This window comes from Anopheles ziemanni, chromosome 2, assembly GCF_943734765.1.
Source record: "Anopheles ziemanni chromosome 2, idAnoZiCoDA_A2_x.2, whole genome shotgun sequence".
NCBI lineage: Eukaryota > Metazoa > Arthropoda > Insecta > Diptera > Culicidae > Anopheles > Anopheles ziemanni.
Genome location: NC_080705.1, coordinates 5,816,515 through 5,837,902, shown reverse-complemented (window position 1 = coordinate 5,837,902; position 21,388 = coordinate 5,816,515). Strand labels below are relative to the sequence as shown.

Genomic DNA, 21,388 nt, shown 5'->3' with positions numbered 1-21,388 from the left:
CCAAATATTGGAATTCGGTTTGACCAACTGGCTTGACAAACTGTTCGTCCAACAAATCGTCAAACCATCGTGATGCGTATGCTGTTGCCTATATCAAGGCGCAAATTTTCGAAACTCAAACACATTCGAATGCATTCGATTGCAATTTCATGAAATTGCAGTTGCAACATTGATGTGCAATGGATAAATGTGTAACATCGAAAATTTGGTATTGTGGTAATTGTTTTTAGTTCTCACAAATGAATTTTTTGCACTGCTACATATTTTTACGATCAATTAGTTCTTTCAACTTAAATTGAACCAAATACACAGTTTAGTGAAAAGGTTGGTATTATATTTTTTTGTTAATTTGATGATTAGTACAATTGGTTATGTTTGCTATTATATTTCCTAGCTCAATCACAAATAAATATATACAGTACACATAAAAAGTTTCCAAAAACAATAGAGTAGGGCTAAAGAGCTAAAATCATACATTTACAACTATCGAAGTAGAATCGGTTACGGCTGTAACATCCCTCGCATAAATCTTTGAACATCTTAACTTTCCATTAAACACACCGGAAAGAACGCTTTTGTTTGCCGGTGGGAGTTTTGCAGAACGTCTTAATATAAGGGGTGTTTTCGCTAACTATAGGCATCGAGCATTTGAATCAATTCTGGTTGGTTAATTCCTTACAGCGGTATCTCTATCTAGCGTACACGCACATAAAACATGAAATAAAGAAACATAAAAACATAAAACAAGTCCAAAGGATCTATCTATTTACATTTGTACTAAAGAAAAGCCCGCCGAAGGTGAACGGAAGATGCCAACCGACCTGTCTCGAAAGTAGGTTTGTAATTCGAGTTGCAGGCCGAGTTGTTGGACCTCCCTTGTTCATGTTTAATATGCTGCAAGAAGGTCTCATTTCGAAGGTACACCGTATCGTATCGTATGGCATATCGTGGGCCGCAACTCGGAAAGTAATGGTTTATGTTTCAGTCTCTTAATATCAATGAAACGGCCGCAACTGCTCGCGTGTGTGTCGCGCGCTGAATGATACTCGATTCCGACCTTTTACGGGAACGAGTTTTGATCACTCAACTAGCGGCACATTAATTTATAAATTGATTGGCTGCGGTTTTTTGGAAGTGATCAACCGATCGACTTGACCGATCGATCGAGGAACACACCGCCCGCGCAAACCAATCGAAAACTATTCTTAACTCACTGGGGTTTTGAAGAAAAGTTTGTCGCCTACTTCGCTCCGTTGGTGGACGCACGCACGAGGAACGTGCGTACCGGAGCGTAACCTAATCCTAAAAAAAGGGTCCGGGTGCACACATACACAACAAATGCACACAGCAAATCACACAAACAAGCACACAAACGCTTTCTCTTTCTCTCGATTTCTTTCGTACGAATCTTAGGATCTATCTAGTTTCGAAAGGAGTTAATGTTGGCTGGTGGAAGGTTCGGAGGACGTGCCTAGTTCTGCCTCACGGGATGCAGGTTGTACGGCATATGATGTAGCGGTGGGGGTGGTGGAGGTAGGCTGGAGTTCTGTATGCTGGGAACATTCTGTGGTCCACCACGAGTTTGTTGCTGCTGCTGCGGTTGGTTCGAGGAGGACGAGGTGGACGTCTTTCGCTCGTAGGACGGTAGCACCGTACCGTGGACCGGGTTGTAGGTGCTACTGCTGTTGCTGGCGTTGCGTGTCGGTGGCGTTAGGGCCGGCCCCGGTCCATGGTACGAGCCGTACGAGCTGTCATCCGACTGGGCCGAGTGAATGCGCCGCTGGTTTGGCGCTCCGCCGTACATCGAATCGGGACGACCGTTCGCCGTGGCTCCGGCCGGTGCTCCTCGCGAGAACTTGGAGCTCAGCGTGTCATCGCGGCTGCTTCATTGATCGTGCAGGTGGGAAAAGGAGGTTCAAAGGAGAGAACTGTCAGTCAGTGGGAAAGGTTTATGCATTAGAACACTGTTCAGACACTTCTATCGCCCGGGTGTTGCCGGGTCTCATGTGCACTGATCTGGTTTGATGCTTACCTGTTCGGATCTCGATCAAACTTCAGTCCATCGCTCGAGCAGTTCGGGTTGTTGCGCGTGCCGTAGATCGGCTGGAAGCCCTGTGGATCGGCAGACCCCGGTCCCGGATGTGGTGGAACCATTTGCTGCTGCTGCTGCTGTTGCATTCTACCGTCCGGCGCAAGTCCCGTCGGTTGCCGCATCGAGCTACGGATGCCGTAGATGCTATCGGATCGCTGCTGGAGCTGGTTCTGAACGTTCTGGTTCTGCAGGTGCGTTTGAGGTGCGGCGGTCACGCGTAGCGGGTAGAGGCTCTGGGCCGGAACGAGTGGTCCCGCACGCGGTCCGGGCAGGTCACGGTTGAGTGCGGTGTTGCTCTTGGCGTAGACCGACTGCGAGCGGTTCAGGTTGGCACGGGTCAGCGGAGGTGACTTACAGTACAGCGACTTGGTGCCGCCGTAGATCGACTCGACGCGCTCCACCTTCGACGTCGGTTCGGCCGTGTAGATGCTCTGGCAGTAGCGCTGCTGACTGCCGGACAGGGTCCCGCTCGGTGCCCGGTAGTGGTGGTACTTGCCCTGATGGTGCGGTTGCTGCTGCTGCTGCGGCTTCTCCAGGTCCATGTCGTAGTTGATGTCGTCCTCGGAGTTGAGGCTCGAGTCGACGTCGTCCTTCGAGCCACGCCGGACCGAGCGCTTCGTGCAGAAGATGAACTCGTGCAGTACACCGGACACCGCGCCGCCAACCATCGGTCCAACCCAGTACACCCAGTGGTTGTCCCATTTGTTCAGCACAAACGAAGGTCCCAGGGAGCGAGCCGGATTCAGGTAGGGCATCTGTAAACGGAAAACCAACGACGTACAACGATGAGAGACGGTGTTTTGTTTGTAAAGCTTTTCGTCTTGAAAGATTTTGCTTCTCTTCCTTCGCATTTGTCACACACGACATGGACGGACAAATAAATCTTCCACCATGGCCTGCTTGGAGCTGTGCAGGATCGTCTTTCCTAAAGCGCAACAGCAAACTTCCTCCGGGCATTCCATCCGAGGGAACAATAAGCATCTACCTGGCCGCCGGGAAGATCCATCCGGATAATTGTGCACCGTTTGAGAAGGATATCCTTTTCCTCGAGAGGATCTAATGCGCAAAGAAATTTTCTCCTTGCTTCATCTTTGGGATCGGAGGAAAAAAAAGAAGGGATCGCTCCTTTGTGGACACCGAGAGTTCATTAGGTTCGAAGATCCGGCGAACCTTTTTCTCGTTCCCGGACGGAGCGCAACACCTCTTCGGCTTACCGCACCGGAGCCGTTCGCGCAAGGAGCAGGAGATAACTGAGGACGGAGGAAGAACCAAGGGGAATTCAACGAAGCAAGGAACAAATAAAAAAACAAGGGAACCTTACAGAGAGACGTAAGGCGAAAACGAAATAATACCGTCGTCCATTGCACGGGGAAAAGAAATTTACCGGAGTCGAAAAATACCGGCACTGCCAGGCAGGTGTTTTATCCAGATTCAAATTTCATAATGTGTGTGGTTGAAGCCGGGGAGTAAGCGATGGGGGATCGTTTTCCCCCCGCATAATACAGGATCGTTTCGACCACGTGTATGTGTGTTTCTTTTTCTGTAAAACTTGCAACGGAAATCGTTTTGAAAAGAATGAAGAAGAACGAACTAAAAGCGAACGAACATAAAGCATAGGTTTTGGCTAGAAAGAGCAGGTCGAGGGCGACATTAAACATAGTTTTTTTTTCTGTTTCCTATGGTTTAAAAAAAACGTACACACCCCTCCCAGAAGACACATCATGTTGGCATTGATCGCTTATCGCGCTCGAACGCACCAAGTTCGAAGGGGTCGAAGCAACCCGCGATGTGTTTGTTATGGTTACCATCCCGCATAACTACCACAACGTGCTATGTGCCGGGGTTGTCCATGTTGAGGGAGTGTTCAATTTAACCGTTATCTAAGGACCCTAGCACCGGAGTCCGGGTCTATGATGATATCTTCTTTAAATAGTGGATTTTTATCGAAGATAACATCGTGCGGATGTCGTTGGGACTCGGTTGGGAAATCCTTAATGTAGGTTGATTATTGTTTGTCTATCCTATCGCTTGTAGTTTTTTTTTTAAGGAGAAGAAACTGTACCCTACAAATTTTGAGGTCAAAAAGAAGGAAAAGGTCGATGAAATGTTCATCCTTCAAGGAATCGTCGCTACGATGCATGAGAATGGAATTTTTTTTGGAACTTCAGCGCATTTCAAGACGCGTCAAAGGAACTCGAGATGTAATGCGCAAACCGTTGTACAAGACTTTGATCTTACCGAAACGAAACTGCACGCACTGTACGCCGCCCCGATGGCGATCGCCGACGAGCCGAAGTACTTCTTGAACGAGCTGGTCGAGATGAGGTACGCCAGGACGACGATGAACGTCAGGATGAACTCGACGCCGAAGCGCTCCCAGGCGGCGAGGGACGAGCTGTGGGAAACGGCCGCCTGCAGATTACCCTGATAGCCGGGCACGGTGACACTGTGGAATGGAACGAAGCGCAAAGAAAACCCACAGGTTAAAAACAACTGGAAAATCGTAAAACGCAACGGGACACGGATAAGGAAGAATAGTTAACGGAGTTCTAAAGTAGTTTTCTTTCATGGCGATCACGGCGGTCAGCGGGGGGAAGGTTCGCCAAGCGGACAGGTAATTTGGGTAATGGACCAAATTGGCCCGAAATGGTTGGAAAATCCTTCAAACGAGAAAAAAAGGGAAGCAAGGTGAAGAAACTGCAGGATGCCTTCCTCGCCGCAAGGCAGGAATAGCAGGTAGAATTAACGGTTCCGAGACGGGTTCTTGGTTTGGGTTTTTTCTTGGAATGAACTTTCCCAAAATAAATGTCCCAAGAGGAGAAAATTGAACAAAAGATATATCCTGTCCGCAGATAAGCAAGGTGACAGCGGACCTTTCAGAGCGTTGCAAGCAAGGTGTGTGGAAAGAAATTAACTTTACCACCTAGGAAGCATTAAGAAGGTCATATCTATCCACAAAGGATGAGGAACCCCATTCGAACCGTATTCTCGTTTGTTTAAAGATTTATTTAATTTTTCTCGGACTCTTTTCGAAATTGGCAAACCCAAATGAAAATTACAGATAATTGTGGTCGTCGCTTCAGTCGACATCATAAAATAAACCTCAAGGGACTATTTTAACATCCGTGGGAACATTGGATTTGCTTGCGTTAAAGTGCACTCAAAAACGAACTACTTTCGAAATGCAGTTGCACTCCAAGTCCACATGTTCTCAAAATTTTAATTTATTGCCTACATACACACACACACCCGGTCAACAAGTGCATTGAACAACGAGTTCGTGTTTCCCTTCTTTTTCATGTTGCTCTCAAATTTCGGTACCACTTGTGTCAGGTTGAAAATCTGTTGCAATTCAATTGCGCTGGGAACGGGAACAAGTGGATTTTAATTCAATCACGATATCAAACACGCATCACATCTTTCCGGGCACATAAAGCCAATTGGTCGGAAACGCCCTTCTGAAGGGGCCATTTTTTTTTAGTGAATTTTATAGCAAACGGTTCTGAAAATTAAGAGTGACGAGAACGTGGTTGACGTTAAAACATGTTTTTAAAAAAGAAGAGGGGAAAATCCAGAGTTCAAAACCAGTTCCGGTCGCAGGATTGTCCATAAGGCGAAGGATGATTTTCCACTGGACCGTAACACCCGGAACTTACCACAATCCCCTTGTATTCTTTTCTCTTCCGCATGGAAGTGGATTTTAAAATTCATCAGTGTAATTGATACATGTCCTGGAGGGAGTTTAAAACCCCCGACCGAACACCACATTTGACCCATAATCCGCGATCACCGGATCTAGGAAGTGCGATAAGACCTTTTCCGCAAACCACAACCACCGTCCTTTCCCCCTGGACCTGTTCGCGCAGCATCCGGAAAACGAAACAGGAGGGTTGGTCGGTTCCGAATTGGCCAGGAGAGAACTCGATGACGATGACGATGATGATGGCAGTGTTGTATCGAGCGAACAGTTGTTTGTTTTTCTGTGACCTCCGATGTTGAGGTCGGAGCGAGCAAGGGCGCGAGGGACGGCGTTTTTTACTGACACGTTTTCCCCCTCCTGTCGAGTGTTTTCCCTCGATTTTCCACTTTCACGCGCGTCTAACACCCAGGGGGAGTGGGTTTGCAGGTCAAAGCAGTTTGTTACAGTTTTTCGAGAGTGTGTTCGTTGCGGAAAGGACTCGCGCAATTCTTTTCTCATTCGAACCGAGCCAGTTTTCCGGAAGTGGTTTAATTTTTGCAATAGCGGCGATAAATTTTAAACGCGCTGAAAGTTTTACGACGTTCACTGAAGGCGGCACAAATTGTTCGATTCGATTCGATGTCGTTGTCGGAACTCTTCCTCGGCGAATGAAGGCCAGGAAAATTGCCATCATCGTTCGTCATCATCTGTTGATGACTTGAAGTGGGCCGAAGATAATTGATTCGTTCGCAGCAAGAACTGCGCATCCTTTCGAGAGTTTCTTCCCACAATTTCTTCATCGACCACTTCCACATCTGTCGACGCGTCTCTCTTTTCCCCGCTGCCTCCCGTTTCTCGAATCCTTTCCATCATCTCAACCCGTTTAACTGGAAGCACTTGCCCTTCCGAGGAAAAGGCGAAGGCAGCCCTTTTCGGAAGTGCATAATTGTCGGCATATGCAGATGTTATTGCCCGACAATCACTTCCTCATTCGAGCCCAATCGTGACTAAGCCAATCGAACATGGGCGCGTCTTTCCGTCCCCTTTTCCCGGGGAAAACTGTAACAATAACAACGCGAAGGTCGTGTGGCGCGACCATGATGATTGTGGTTTTTATTTATTTGCATATGGCACGGAACGTTCGAAGGGATGGCATTAAGCCGGGTTGGTTTTATTTTTTTGGTAGAAAAAGTGTATCATTTCCATCGGAAAAATCCCACCCTCCCTTCCCATCGCAGAGGGCAAAGCAAGTGTTCCTCTTTTGTTTGCCTCCCGTTAATCAGAATGGAAAAACCGAGCAGGATTTGAGAGGTACAAGGAAAAATAATAATCATCCACCACTTCACTTGATCATGGATTCACTTGTTTCGTGTGAGATTTATGACCATCGTTACCGCTTCCCATCGCGGGCCCGGGGAAAATTGGGTGCATTTCCACCATTTTCGTCCAGCATTTGCGCAGGACATTTCCGCTAATCTGGCAGCCTTTTGTTGCAACTCGCGCGTGGAAGGGATGGCGTTTTTTATGACCCAAACAGATCGTTCCGGACTCCGGGAAAGCAAACAACGCACAGGTCGATTAAACAAGTGGCAATGAGTCGGCCGTTCTCGTTAGCTCAACCTTTTTTTTGTTCCCCGCTTGTTTATTGATGCATTCTGCTTTCTCTGCAGCCTTTCTGCTTCTTCTTCGCCAACAACACGCGGCCAAATGTCGATATTTTATTCGTCGTCGTGGATTATTCTTGTCAGCTCCTTCTGTCGCGTCGCGTCTCGCCAGAAAAGTGCCGACGGGCGGGTTTGGCGTTTCCAATCACGTACCGCACGGAACGAGCTCTTCCGGTGCACCAACATTGGGCAACATTGTGGTCGTTGGTCACCACCTTCACTGCGTGGAGTTGTCATTCCCGTTCTTCCAGCGAAGCGCCAGCCAGTCAGTCACGCTACGGAATAATTCATCAACCCATTTTCCTGTGTTTGCGTCCCAGGGTAGAGTTCAACCGAAAACAGGCCTTTCCGCGGGCTGCATCCCGTCATTCACCAAAATCGTCCACTTCCTGCCCGTGGCCGTGTTCGGTTTCGTGATGCGCCGAAAAATTTGTTCGGCCCCGAAAATAACTTAATTGCCCGCAACCGAAACCGCGGCGCGTCGCGAGAAGTCAAGAACTGTTTCCCCCCCCCCCGTTTTGCGACCGCTTTGTCGCCAGCATCGAAGCCAAAGAGTGAGCAATTGGTAGAAAATTTGCAATAATCATTCCCCTCCGTCGTTTTGCCGTCGATTGCCGCAGCCGGTTGGAATATGTTTCTCCTTTCCCGAGCTGATTGGCGTGCATAAATTAGCAATAAAATTTAGCGCCAGATCTCTATTAGGCCGTACGGGCCGTTCCGCTGCATGTCCCGTTACCGATTGGCATGGCGATTTGACAAAGTTGCCAACGGATGGCACGTATGCAAATATGGTGAAATATGGTCGATGCTTTTGAATTAATAATGCCACCACTATAGGGAGATTGGGAAAATCCGTGGGAAAGTAACGCTATTCTGCAACCGGTGATGGGTTCATTTGAAGGTACCGATTTTACTGCAAAAGAGAAGAATTCTTACCCAACTTCCAATCAACCGTGAAAGGTGAAGCAACCATCGTGGGAAAAGGACCTTCTTAGGGGGTTTTCCCGGCAAAACACAGCCCGTGCAATGCAAGGTGTCGGATGGGAAGCTTCAAATTATAAAAGCTGATGGTTGCGAGAGCTGTCATTGCAAATATATATGTTTGCGAAAGAAGCAATGAAACACAGGTTCGCTTGCGATGGCCTTTTTTCTGTTTTCCCAGGATCATTGCAAATTCCGCTTTTCGGTTTCGTTCCGGGAACTGAAAATTTTAAAGTGGGTCGGCTTGAGCAAACGAAGGGAAAGACAGTGGAACATTAAATTGTAAAGCAAGAGGGAGGGAAAAATCTGATATTCATACGCGTTCGTTTTTGCGTCGTAGGAGTTCCCTCCTAGCGTTTCCGATCGCGCCTTCCCCCGAACCGAGGACCCGAGAGTACGCCATATTTTTTCACCTTTTCACTTTAACCAGCATAACGCACCTGGTTTCCGAGAGCGAAGCGCTTCCTTCTTGCGCTTGGCATTTCCTGTTCAACATTCATTTGTTTGTGTTTTTTCAAACAAACGACCGTGGAGTGGAAATGAAGAGGGAATCACGGCTCTTGGACCGGCGGATTGGGGGAGGTGGTTGAGTGGGGGAAACTGCACAGCAAAGATTCGGCACGGTGGCTCAGGTTTTTCCCATGAGCACCACCATCCAGGCATTACGACCGGGGCGACCGGCTAAGTGCATGTAAAGGTACGACCCCGTACAGAGAGGTACAGGTAGATTTTTGCCCAGTTCCTTTTTTCGATGGTCCATTCGATGTTTGCATGTGTGTGTGTGTGTGTGAGTGTGTTTGCTGGCATCCTTCGAGTCGTCCTGGCAATCGTTATTGCACCGTGATTACTGGAGGATGTTTCACGACTGCTCGGGTCTCTATTTAGGTCGTTCCGGGTGCCGCTTCCCTTTTCTTTGCATCCCGGCTTTGCGTTGGTTTTCGCAAACGAAATATTATTTTTTAATGTTCTCCTGGGAATCTTAAGCCGAAGAAAATTGCTCGCCAATTCCACCGCCAAGCGTTGCCGCCGAAGTGAACATTTATTTTCCCACAGGATCCACACGGAGTGGCGTTGTGGAGTTTGGGGCCAGGCCTCGGAGAAACCGAAAGCAACGGCGCAAAACACCGGCTCCACCCACCATCGCGTACGTCCTTTGGCTGCAGATGACGGACGGAAGTTTTCGGAACAACATAACTCGTGCAGAGGGAATTACTTGAACGAAAAAAAGAACGAACCCTCATGAACGTGGTTCCAAGAAGCACCAATAAAAGGCACACTCTTCTGCCTTTCGAACCCCTTTCGGCTCTGACCTCATTAACCTTTCGCTTCCCGCAGCAGCGAAACGCGTTCCTCCGCGTTCTTAGGGAGTGTGTGAAATATGGTCCGCTCGTTGAGGCAACAAATTCGAGACACATGTTCACATGCCAGCCGCAAAGCCCTTGGCTGTCAAGGGCAGAGATAGAACGTTGGAGACACGCCACAGCCGTTCCCAGGCTGATCTTAACCGGTTTGCTGAGCTGCTCTAATGGCAACCGTACCGTTTCGTTGTTGTGTGTTCTCGTCCCGAACTCGGAACTGCATTTGCTTCTGTGCTCAACACGCCCGACGAGTGACACTTTGGCCCACGTTCGACACAAGTGCATTTCCCATGAAGAGCTCCGTAACGGGGAAAGCCAATCCATCCATCCATCCATTTGACTCGTTCGAGGCCAGGATGGATGTCTCCTGAAGTTGACGATGTTATCGGACCGTTAATTCACCGAACATGTCGACGATGTTTGTGTCTTCCATGGGAAGACAACCACACTACAAACGACCAATTGTGCGTCCCCTTTTCTTTAGGAGCTAAACATTTGAACTCCTGCTCCAACAGATTTCGAGGGGTGACCTTCGGCCGAAAGTGAGAGTGTTTAATTTACATGGAAACCAATTATTAAACCAACTTTTCCGTCGGTGCTAAGCAGTTGAAGCTTGTCAGCGGTAAAGAAACAACTCAACGGGGAGATTCTGACGTTTGGAATGTCTATCAGAGTGAGGCGCCAAAGCGGACCAGTGATCCCCACGGAAACGGAACAACTGAAATTGTAGTCGATGACAGATTGTAATGTGTAACGGCTGTTGGAACAAGATCTCACGAGTGCGTAGGGTGGCCATCCGACAACTGACGATCATTCGCGCCTTGGAAGAAGAGTGTTTGGTTATCTGTTCTTTGTCGTAACGGATCACTTTTCAAGTTGATCATCATCTGGAGATCATATGGGTTTTATAGACTTCGTGTATTCCACCAGGAGAAGTATGATCGAAGTTCGTGTTATGTCGGAGAAGACACAACGATTGGTTGATATAGTGGTTCCCTCTAGATGATGGTATTCTAGAACCCGTATAATGACATCCATACTGTGTCGAAAAACAAAATGGAACAAAGAGATAGGACCGCCTGAGGAGCATTTTTTTCGATTCTAATTTTTTTCAAGCGAGAATACGAAAGAAAATGAAATTGATCAACGAAATCTGAGAAGCTCCAAAGACAAAGACAAAGAGCGTATAGCTTCAAACAACAAAATAATGCCTCTAAAAATGTTGCAGCTGCCGCGTCGCGTGTGTCTCAAGACCTCTGGGGTTCTGTCCCTTCAACACTGGACAGAGAACCACCATGAGTTCGGTGACCAAGGGATCCCCCAATCGCCGATCGTTAGCTTTTTGATATGCACAGCAGCGTCTCGCGTCACGAACGAACGGACTGTAAGTTATGAGAACGGAATTCATGATGGATGGATATTACTTTCCAGCTGCAACTCCAGCTCACGGAACCTGACGGAGTGCTAATTCGATTGAAGGCGAAGAAAGCATGCGTGTAGAATGCATCGCGGTGCAGCGTGTGTATGCATAATCGTGACTGCGTCCAGGCAGTTCATCAAACATCCGGGAATAAGTGTGGAACGAAGGGAAGCAGCTTATGACGTGATCGCGATAGAGGAAAATCGATCGAACCACGTCGAACAGCTGTTTCGATAAATCCCCTCCGCGCGGAGGACACAATCGAGAGCATTGTCCAGTTGGGAAGGGGAAACCAGTGTGGAAACGAAGTTGGACGTGGACTCCTTCATCGAGGGCTCGCCCCTATCGTTTCCATAATCGAACCCCCGTGGGGTTGGGGGATGGTCAACGGTGGAAAGTCAACAACGGCGAGTCGGGAATGCACCTGGCACCTGGCTCTGACCGGTTCGGAGATTGGAACGGAGGAAGAACACGCAACCAAGGTTGATTTGTTCCCCCACTTCCAGTCGAATGATTCACGTGCAAAGCAAAAGGGATGTGTTTTTTTAGTTCCACTGATCCACTTGGACGACTTCTTCTGAAAGTGGCAAAAAAGCGTATTTCAAATTATCATACGAATAACTCTGATCTTCCCCGCTCAACGTCGTTTCGCGTCGGCTCTGTCGCCTCCTCCTATCTCCGTGAGTCCGTTCCAAGAAGCGCGCGTTCGGATAGCAGACGCCTTTTTTCCGACGCAAGACAATCCGAGTCGACGCGCAGCAGATGGCGTCAGATTTCACCTCGCATCGCTCATCTCGAAGACAGGCCCCGAATTCAACAGATTGCTCCCGGCAAGGTCTCGCATTTGCCTGCCCCGAAGGCGATCGGTTTCGGAGCGGAGCCCGTGGTCCGTTGTATTGGTGCAAGGAGCTACATCTCCGACAGCCTCCTGCAACAGATTTTTTGTTCACTAAATCCCAAAATCCGTCCGAAAAAAAGGAACTAAAACGTTACCATTTGTGGGATGGAGCTGAAGATCCTAACACACTGACACACGTAGCCTTTTTCCTTCTTTGTTCAGGCAGTCAGTCCTTCGCGTTTCTCGATCTACTTTTTCCACAGGATTCCACTTCGAGCCTCGGTTTTGTCGCTTCAAACAACCACTTCGAACCGTCTCGCTCTCGGGAAGAATCTGACCTGAACCTTTTTCATGGTAAAAGAGGTCCTTTTTTTTGTCTCGGTTTGCTACGCTTCGGGTTTCTGCCTTTTTTTCCAGGCAACGGTTGCTAGGTGCCTGCCTCTGTGATTCCTTTATGGTCATCAAAGTCGTAACAGCTGCACCGAAAAGCAGGCCTTTGGACGAGGGCGGCTGCATTCCCATGCACCACAAACGGACGATACAACGAAATCCTGGTGCAGCATCCTAATTCAAAATGGCCGCCTACATCTCCGGCAACAAGCTGCCACCGGTTGCATCTAATCGTTTTCCCACGTGCTTTCAAATCCCGCCAAAATGGCAATGTAAGATGGCTAGGAGTTCGCGGGATCTCGTGACCGTTTAGATCTTTCATCGAACGCTCGGCAGCAGGTGATGAAGAAGTCGTTTAATATTTATCAACCAGCGCGCCTTGAGCGTAATCCTCTTGATCCCGTAACGCACACTAAGAAATGGGGTTTTCCCGCGATCTCGCTGACACGACACGAGCAAATTGTCCTCGCACCCGCACTGTGGGTGTTTTCTTTTCGTCCCGCGATAATTTATCCCCCAACGCATTTGTTTACAAACATTACGTGGTTGACGGATCGAACCCGCGACATCGCGACGATCACTTGCGTACGGCTCGTGTTTGGCTAATAAATAAGGATTTTGTTTTGATTTGGTAATGGGCTGCCGTTGGTGGGAGGGCTAGATAAATTGTTCGTTTTATGAACACTTCTAGAAACCCGACGACGACGATCGACAGCGTGAACGAGAGAAAGAAGTGTTGCATAACCACTTCGTGACGGGTTAATGAAGATGGATTGACAATTTTAGTAGATAATTCGTGGTGCGTTGGTTTCGTCGTTCTGTTTTCTTTGGAGCGCACGTTCAAAGAACAAATTTTGTATTCTGTTTCTAAACCGAGTGAACACCATGAGTGGTCTAAAATTTGCTTTAAGCTAATTTCAACAAGAAAATTATCCTCTGTATGATATTTTCCCTCTTTTCCCCTGCAAGAAAACAGCTTTCCGAGTGCATCGTTTTTTGCTTTAACGAGCCTGTAAATTGAAAGCTGTTCGAAAATCATCGTCCTTTTCATCGCCTTCGTCGGGACCTGCATTTTCGTGGTGCATCGGGGCCGAAAAAATGTATGTGGAACGAGAAGCAAAAACTACAAAATCCTCCAAAGAAACAACTGCACATGCCAAAACGGGCGGACACTGTGCGGAGAATTTTTTTGTCGAATGCAAAAATTACAACCTGAAACCCAGGGCCCAAAACAAAATGACCCGATGAAGCAGGGACCGAAAAGCGAACGGCAGAAATATGTATCACCTGCCGGTGATTACGGTCCATAAATTATCATCAGTGAAATGAAAACCTGGCACCGGGGGTGGGAGGACGCGCTGGCCGCACGCTATCCGGCGGCCAGTTGGAGGTTTTTTTGGCGGTGCGGATTTTGACCGAGGTTATGTTGAGGCCGGTTCGCATGCTCGACCGAGCGAACCAAGGCGGGCAACTGTTCCGCACGAGTTCCGTTCGCGTTGGATTGTCGATTTGTTTTATCAAACGCCGGGATGTGCTTAAATAAAACCGAAAAAACCGGTTTGGCGCACGCTCCACGTAGATCAAGGGATTAACGGGACGGGTAAGGAAGGCAAAAAATAAAGGACAATCTTTGCAGGTGCCACTTGTACGTATGTATGCATATCTGCAGGCTCACTTACCCGTAGAGTAGGGCGGCACCGGCGATCGAGCCTCCACTTTGGGCGATGATGTACAGCAAGGCACGGAGCGGGGAGATTTGGCGCGAAACGAGCATACCGATCGAGACGGCCGGATTGACGTGGGCTCCTGCGAAGGAAAGTTGGGAAAGAAAACAAGAAAGTGGTTACACACATCGCCCAATCGTTCATCAATCTTCCTAATCAGTCATTTTAAATTCCGAGCCGAGGATATCAGGGGACATTTCTCGGAGGAAAAATAAAACAACAAGCGGGAAAGCCAACGGGTTCACAAGCCCGAAGATAAATAGATACTGCGACCGAAATTGCAGATTTATCAGCAAAAATCAACCCAAAACCCCGGAATCTGTTGAACCCGAACCATGGAGAGCGCCTGAAATAAGCTTGTTTTTCCTTTTTCCAGAACCTCGTGCCCTCGACGAAATGGTGCCCTTGGGAAAGGGAGGACGGGCAGGCAGGCAGGCCGAAATTACAAACGCTATCTCGTGTCCCGATTCCGTGCAAGATCCTCTCCTTGAGGGCAGCGTCTTCTTCAGAAGTTCGCCTTTGCTCGGCACTTCTTGGCCTGGTGGCAGATGTGTTTCGGGCATCTTTTTTTTTTTAATCTCTTGTCCTCGTGTGTGTGTGTGTTTGGCTTTCGTTCTTTTGGCACGCAGACAAGAGGCTGCAGTTTTGCGGGCCGCATACGAATGGTTCTCCTTCTCGCTGATGATGCACATTTTGGGCCGGTGCCCATTCGTTCGACACACGAAAGCCGGCCGAGAAACATGGCCAAGGCACAGGCTGGCGAAATTACAGCTTCTTTGTAAGCCGACCGTTGCCACCCGGAAGGATATTCTGGCCATCCTGAATACTGATGTGACAAAGCCGGGGTAGAACCTCGACGTTTTGGATGCTGCTGTCGATGATCGCGGTCGTGGCAGAATTGTGTGTTGTTTTATGGGTGGTTCGCGTTCGATTCTTGGCCTCCTTCCTTTTCATTCCCATTCCCATTGCTCGCGCAGATGCTCGAGGTCCGTTATCAGAAAATTACATGGCGAAAAATGGAATGTAAAAGCTGAAGAGGAAAAAAAAGTGTCCTGATGGTGACTTCACTCAAAAGATTCCCGTCCCTGCGAGTGACGTGCGACTTTGTGCGGAGGCAAAAGTGAAATTACAGACTCTGGAACGGCATGGCGAGGCATCGAAAGGCGTTTTTCGGGGCCTTTGTTTTTACGATCCTTCTTTAATGGTTGTTAATGATAATTATGCTCGGATGCAGTCGGCGAAAATCGTTCGGTATGTTGGGCGCAACGGCACACGACCCACAGTGCGCCAAACGACCCCTCGGAGGGTTTTATATCGATGCACTTTATTTACTTGTGGGGTTTTGGGTTTCCTGCTCCTCCTTCTGTGCACTCGTTAGCTGCACACCGTGTTCGATGGGGCCAATTTCATGCCGGCCGTACTTTCTCTCCGGGGAAAATTGTCCGGTGAAATATTTCGGCAATTTCGCAAAACTTTACGTGCTCCAGTGGTGAGAGTGGCGTACAGAAAAAAATGATAATAATAACCGAACAGCCGGCAGAATTAAGCGACCAGGACTACCGTTTAATGGATTTCTGGGGCAGAAACGTTCTTGTTTCCACGGGAGCACGTTCCCGATGGTAATGAATTATGCTCGAATGGTGACACCGCACGACGACGACAACGACGTGGAGAAAGTTAATGTAGATGAGCCCTTCGGTTGTTGCTTACCAGAAATGTGCAGGAAGCACTGGGTGAGGGCGATCATGGCGAAGCCGGACGAGAGGGCGGTCGCGAGCAGGACGGACGAAACGCTGGCCCCAACGCCGGCCCCGGCAGCAGCACCGCAAACGATGAACACGTAGAAGAACGACGCCAAACTTTCGCACGTGATCGATCTGTGGGGGTGGAAAAACGGAAGAACAAGTTGAATTGAATGTTGATGAAGTAATTTAAAGGGAAAACTATTTTCCTCAATCGATAGAAAATGCTGCTGAGGGAGCTTTTGGGGAAAGTCTTAACATTACATATTTAAAAAATAGATTCTTCACTTTCGAACCACTCCGTTCGCTTCGTGTTAAGGTTAATAATTGATTGGATTTTACATTTAAAAATTCAGAAAGATCTTCGATTGAGACTACGGTTTCAGTTCGCAACACACAGGGCAATGCTTGCAAATGGGAGCATATACATATGCATATTTGAGCGATTTCAATCAGGCACACCAAACCGAAGAGCGGCACAACCACAACGGGTCGGGAAAGGGTTCGAAGTCATTTTTGATTGGCTTAAGTGGGACTGGCTCGTACAAGCGTTGTACCTCGTAGGTATCAGTGTGTGAGCGCGTTTTAGAATCCCGACCGTGCGTCAGTATTGGATCGGGTGGCGGGTGCTTATCATAATTGTATGCTCATCATGCTTGCAACATACATATGGGAGCGCCGATAAGGGATGTTCGTGCAGCGTGTTATCAAAAAGGGGTTTCTGTGGTCGCAGCAAGTTTGACTACGGATTGGATTGATGGGACGATGGGAAGGGGAGGGCGGAGGTTGGGGGGATACGTACCTCCAGAACTCCAGACTACGCAGCTCGGTGTGCATGTTGATGCGGCCTTGCAGCGACCGGGACAGCTTCTGGCCCGGTTCCTTGCGCAGCGTCTCGAGCCGCTCGAACAGCTGGATGATGTGGAAGTCGATGCTCGTATCCGGAACGTGCAGGCTTTCGTCCGCCATGGCGCTGGCTTTAATGGAACGTTCCACGATTGGGCACTGAGGTTTTTTCTTTTGATGAGCAATCAAATCCACTCGCTTGTGGTCAGGAGGTCAATTAGCACTTGGGTTGAAATCACGATTGTTAGTAAGGGCACGCCGGAAACGCACTGCACGCGCACTGGTTTTCCACTCTACGACTTCTTGTGGCACGAATAAACCGTCCGCATGGTTGTGAATACACACTAAAGCAACCACTTGTTGAATACCGTCCGAAAGCTGCCGTCAAATAACACTCACTTTAAATTCGGTTCTACCTATCTTCCCTTTTAACACCTTTTTAAAATCACAAGAAAAACCTATTCACACTAAACCAATTAAACAATTGGCAAAATGCACCGGAAGAGGCGGTCTAGAAGATCAAAGGAAGACACCAACAGGACTAACGGACGCGTCCTCTCGTCTCGAGCGCACGAACACGAATGATTCCACGAACGAGAATCGCCCCGCGAACCGAACCCGCGATCGCACGCCGCGGCACCCTTCGCAAGGGGTGCGCGTTCATTCGCGGCCGGAGGGGTTCATCCGAGCCGTTGCAGTTCTCGCCCAAAAATGCTGCATACATGCAGCGTTGTGCAGTAAAAATCAACACAATTCTTTGCCCTTTTATTTTTTGTTTCGTTCGTTCGCAGGGGGTTCTTTTGCGTTTTTCCCTCACTTACTTGTGTTTGTTCGATCCTTTCTTTCCTTTTCCTACATATTTACTTTCCGCGCAGGGCCCTTCTCGGCACGCTCTCGGTTCTATTAAGTTTTCCCCTAGGTTTAATTTTTTTTGCTATCGCCTCAAACCGGGGGTGTCAAATGCAGTCCAAAGCAACAGATCATTTTGTTTAGTTTCCGGGGAAATTTTGGGAACGAAGTGGAAATCGTGCAAAATTAAAACGATAAATTAGATCAAGGAAATTGGGATGAAGTCTAAAAAGGATTCTTGTGCACAAAATAAATTTGGAACCATTCGATACTAGTTTAACACTTCACAAGATTAATGCTGGAGTTTTGCTAGAAGCTTATCAAGTTATTTTTTACATTGAGTTTTGATTAGTAGCACATTGAATCATGATTATGTTTTCATGAGCTAACATTTTTTTCCAATTTTAAATTAAGGAAATAACTATTATTGAAGGTAATTTCCAACGTTCTTTAATTTCATCTTCAATTGAAACTATATCTAAAATTCATTTAAGGACAATTTGGGCATTCAATTCGTTACAAAATCTAAACACACCAATGGTTTGAAAACAGAAATGTCCGAAAAATATACTTTAAATTGCCTCACAAAGAATTGATTCAGTCAAGCCCTTGATTGCACATCCGGTGAGAATCCAGTTATCCTCACAAACGATAAACATAACTTTCAAGATAATCACGCACCACTCCGCGAATCCCGGACAACCCGACAACAACTAAAGCGGTCCATAAAGAATTTCGTACTCGCATTCGCTCAACAACGACGACGACGACAACGACGATTACGGCCCAGACGATGGATTGGCCAATTTGTGTCCTTGTGCCTTTCGGGAGATTGTGGCCCATCTTTAAACCGTGCCGCCACGAGGTCGCTTTTATCCCGCGGCCCGAAAAGTGAAACCAATTACAAGGCTAATATTCAAATGAATCGACATGTATGCATAATTACATGCAATTTATTAAGGAAACACTGGCCCGTTGCATCGAGTGCGATTTGCATAATATTCCTTTACTCGGGTGTGCGGCCGTGTTTGTCTGCGTGATCGTCTTACAAATCTGCACGGTGGTCCGGCCTTGTCCCGGGTTGACTTTCTCCGCCTCTAGAACTGCTCCAGGGATTTTGTAGTGTTCCTTCTACTTTATGTAAAAATCTCCATGATACATGATTGTTTGTAAATCAAATCAAAAGTCCATCTCTTGAAGATTCGGCTGGAAAAAAACGGCTTCCAATGTTTTATGAGTGTTTGGAAGGGAAATAATTGACATCGCCCCATCATTTGTACAGCGATTAAGCGATCGTTAGGAATTGTCATGCTCGTTCGTCGTGGAGAATTTGCAGACGACTTTAAGTTACGATCGGGACAGTTTCAGTCACGAAAAGTTCGTTGGCCAAATGTGGCTTCGCTGTGGGTTGTGCTTGAGAAAGGAAGAAAATAAAACTCCCATTACATGCCGAAGCTGACAAAAACAGGATCTTTTTGCTCCTTGATCGTCCTATAAACGAGCTGCTCTCCTTTCGTGACACTTCCTTCCTTTCCGCCTTCCATCAATCGGGCAGGTGCGCAATCAGATTCAAATTTCCAACGGACCCCAACACGGGTGCTCCTGTTTGTCGGCCAATGTTCGAGCATTTTTAAGCATCAGTTGTCGTGTCGGATCACCGCTCTGTCGGCAGGCCGAAGCTGCTGGTTTAAGCAAGTTGCCACAGGGATGGGATTTCCACATCCCGCACTTACTGAAAACGAAGAAAAAAGCATGTTCTCGGTTACGATGTGCGTAGAGGGTACCTTTTTTCCCCGGAACGCCCTTCGAATGGCAAGTTTAAGGCATGAACACCGGCACCCGAGAACTGCATCCGAACTACGCCCTTATGTTAGCAGTGCATCACCAAAGCCGCTTGCACCACATGTGCACAGGTTTCCGAATCTCGCCGTGCCTCGGGAAATTCGACAGCTCAAATTAGGGGTTTCGCTCTGGCAACGCACTTTCAGGCCTTCTTTATTGCGCGTTTCCCACTTATTCGCCGAAAGCTTGCTTTTATTGGTTGGTAAACATTGCATTTCAAAAGGTTCGGTGTGCAATTACAAACCCGTGCGGTATTGTTGCGCATTTCGTACTAGAGTGTTTTTATGAAAAAGTTAAGCTGTTTGGAATATCCGTTGAACTGAGTTGGTGTTGTATACTGCTTTCATATATACGAGCAATTACATTAATGATTGTAAGCTTTTGATATTTTCCTTTAAAACGTATATTTCCATTTAAAACGCATATGGTTTTCCTCCAGTCTTTTGAAAACGAAACTCTTAACTCGTTTTTAAACCAACTTCACATAGCATGTGTTGTCTAATTTATTGTTCTGACCTTTCAAATTAAAAGTAATCTGTAAAAAATTTGGCGCGTACTTGAACTCTTCCGTTCCAGAGCATGTGTCTTCGGGTTTGGGCTTCATTTTTCCTTCACAAAAACGTACGATCATTAGGAGCGAGAAGTGGAAAGATAACATAGAGTATGTTGTGCGAGGAGTAAAAAAATTAATGATCGGAAAATACTCTTTCCCAAATGGTATTTCGAGCGTCGAAACATTTGTCCGCGTCTCCTCGAAGGGATGCGTTCGAACCCTTTTTAATATTGGATTATTATTTCAAAGTTCAACGAAGGCTTTAATTGACGGTGTCGGGGTCGTTTTTATCCATCCGTTTGTTTCCTATCGGTTTGGAAAAATTGTTCGCGAGTACCGAAGGCGAAGGATCCGTTTTTTCGGGGTGATTTGGGTGTTTTCTGTTATTTTTGGGGCGCTCGACAGTTCGGGGCACGTGGACAACGCCCGTAAGGTAAGCATAAGGTAGGTAGAAAGGAACTGCTTGGACGATGTCTGACACAAACAGCTGCCGGAGTGGACGTCCGCTGGGTTTCGTTCACTCTGGGAAGCCCCGGGAGGACACGCGCCCAGGTTGTAACTTGATCTGAACTGTCTTCCGTAACCGGAACAACCAAATATGAGTGTTCCAGCCTGCGTCCCAGACTCTCGGAAGGAAGTTTTAATCAAGGCCCTAAAGTAAGAACATTATTATAGCACGATTAGAAATGATTAAAGTAGCTTCAAATGAGATTATCTTTTGAAATGAAAAGAGAATTTTTCGAATTTTTTTAGAGTCATATGTTGGACCCTGTTTAGGTTAACTACCAATTATTTTAAAATCAATCTAATGAACCCATTCATAGCATAGGTTTGCCAAAGAACGATATTGAAACATTAACAATAAACCTCATGCCTGAAGCATTTCAGAGCAATTTATTATTTTTGAGTTAATGACGTCTGGGTTTGCGGTTTAGAGGGTTCTTTTTAAACATTAGTACCAAACCAGTTTCCCACGAGAAATATGAGAAGAGTATCATATAGAATTGATAGGCATGCAAGTGCCATATGGAAATTTCGAACAATGTGCCTTCAACAATCAATATTTTCTTCATAATGTTCTCCTAACCACAACTTGTATGTCGATCTTGAAAAGGAAATTATTCTTGTTCTCACAGGAACATCGTTACAAAGTAAACGTAACCAACTCGGTATCATACCCGAAACACGGTATCAGCTGTATCGCAGCATTTTCCGGTTTCCAATGTCAATGTTGTGATCCACAAATAACTAAAACACATTGTCTTCATTGACCCTTGTCCTAATTGCTACTCACCTCAACATCATCAAACTTCTGCTGCGGTTAAAGTTGTTCCTCTGTTTGTCAATAGAGCCGTTCGAAAATCGATAAACCACCTTCGATTGCATCTATTATACATCATCGATTGCCGA

The 21,388-nt window shown here is 47.2% G+C and overlaps 1 protein-coding gene across 1 annotated transcript; it reads right to left on the bottom strand.

Moving 5' to 3' along the window:
• Positions 1-1,471: 1,471 nt before the first annotated feature.
• LOC131289584 (neurogenic protein big brain-like) lies at positions 1,472-16,866 on the bottom strand. The gene is made up of 6 exons (XM_058318876.1): positions 16,691-16,866; positions 15,857-16,023; positions 14,102-14,228; positions 4,331-4,538; positions 2,033-2,847; positions 1,472-1,880 (listed from the first exon to the last, which is right to left on the bottom strand). Exons 1-6 carry the CDS (start codon positions 16,855-16,857, stop codon positions 1,472-1,474), a joined length of 1,893 nt encoding a protein of 630 aa, XP_058174859.1. The 5' UTR covers positions 16,858-16,866.
• Between the last annotated feature and the right edge of the window lie 4,522 nt (positions 16,867-21,388).

What these genes read in the sequence shown, in the direction of transcription:
- LOC131289584 (XM_058318876.1), bottom strand. Translation starts at nt 16,857, where the DNA reads ATGGCGGACGAAAGCCTGCACGTTCCGGATACGAGCATCGACTTCCAC. An exon ending in GTGCTTCCTGCACATTTCTG is followed by an intron (nt 14,229 to 15,856) that starts GTAAGCAACAAC and finishes TTTCCTTCGCAG; the next exon opens with GAGCCCACGTCAATCCGGCC. An exon ending in GGTGCCGCCCTACTCTACGG is followed by an intron (nt 4,539 to 14,101) that starts GTAAGTGAGCCT and finishes TCCATTCCACAG; the next exon opens with TGTCACCGTGCCCGGCTATC.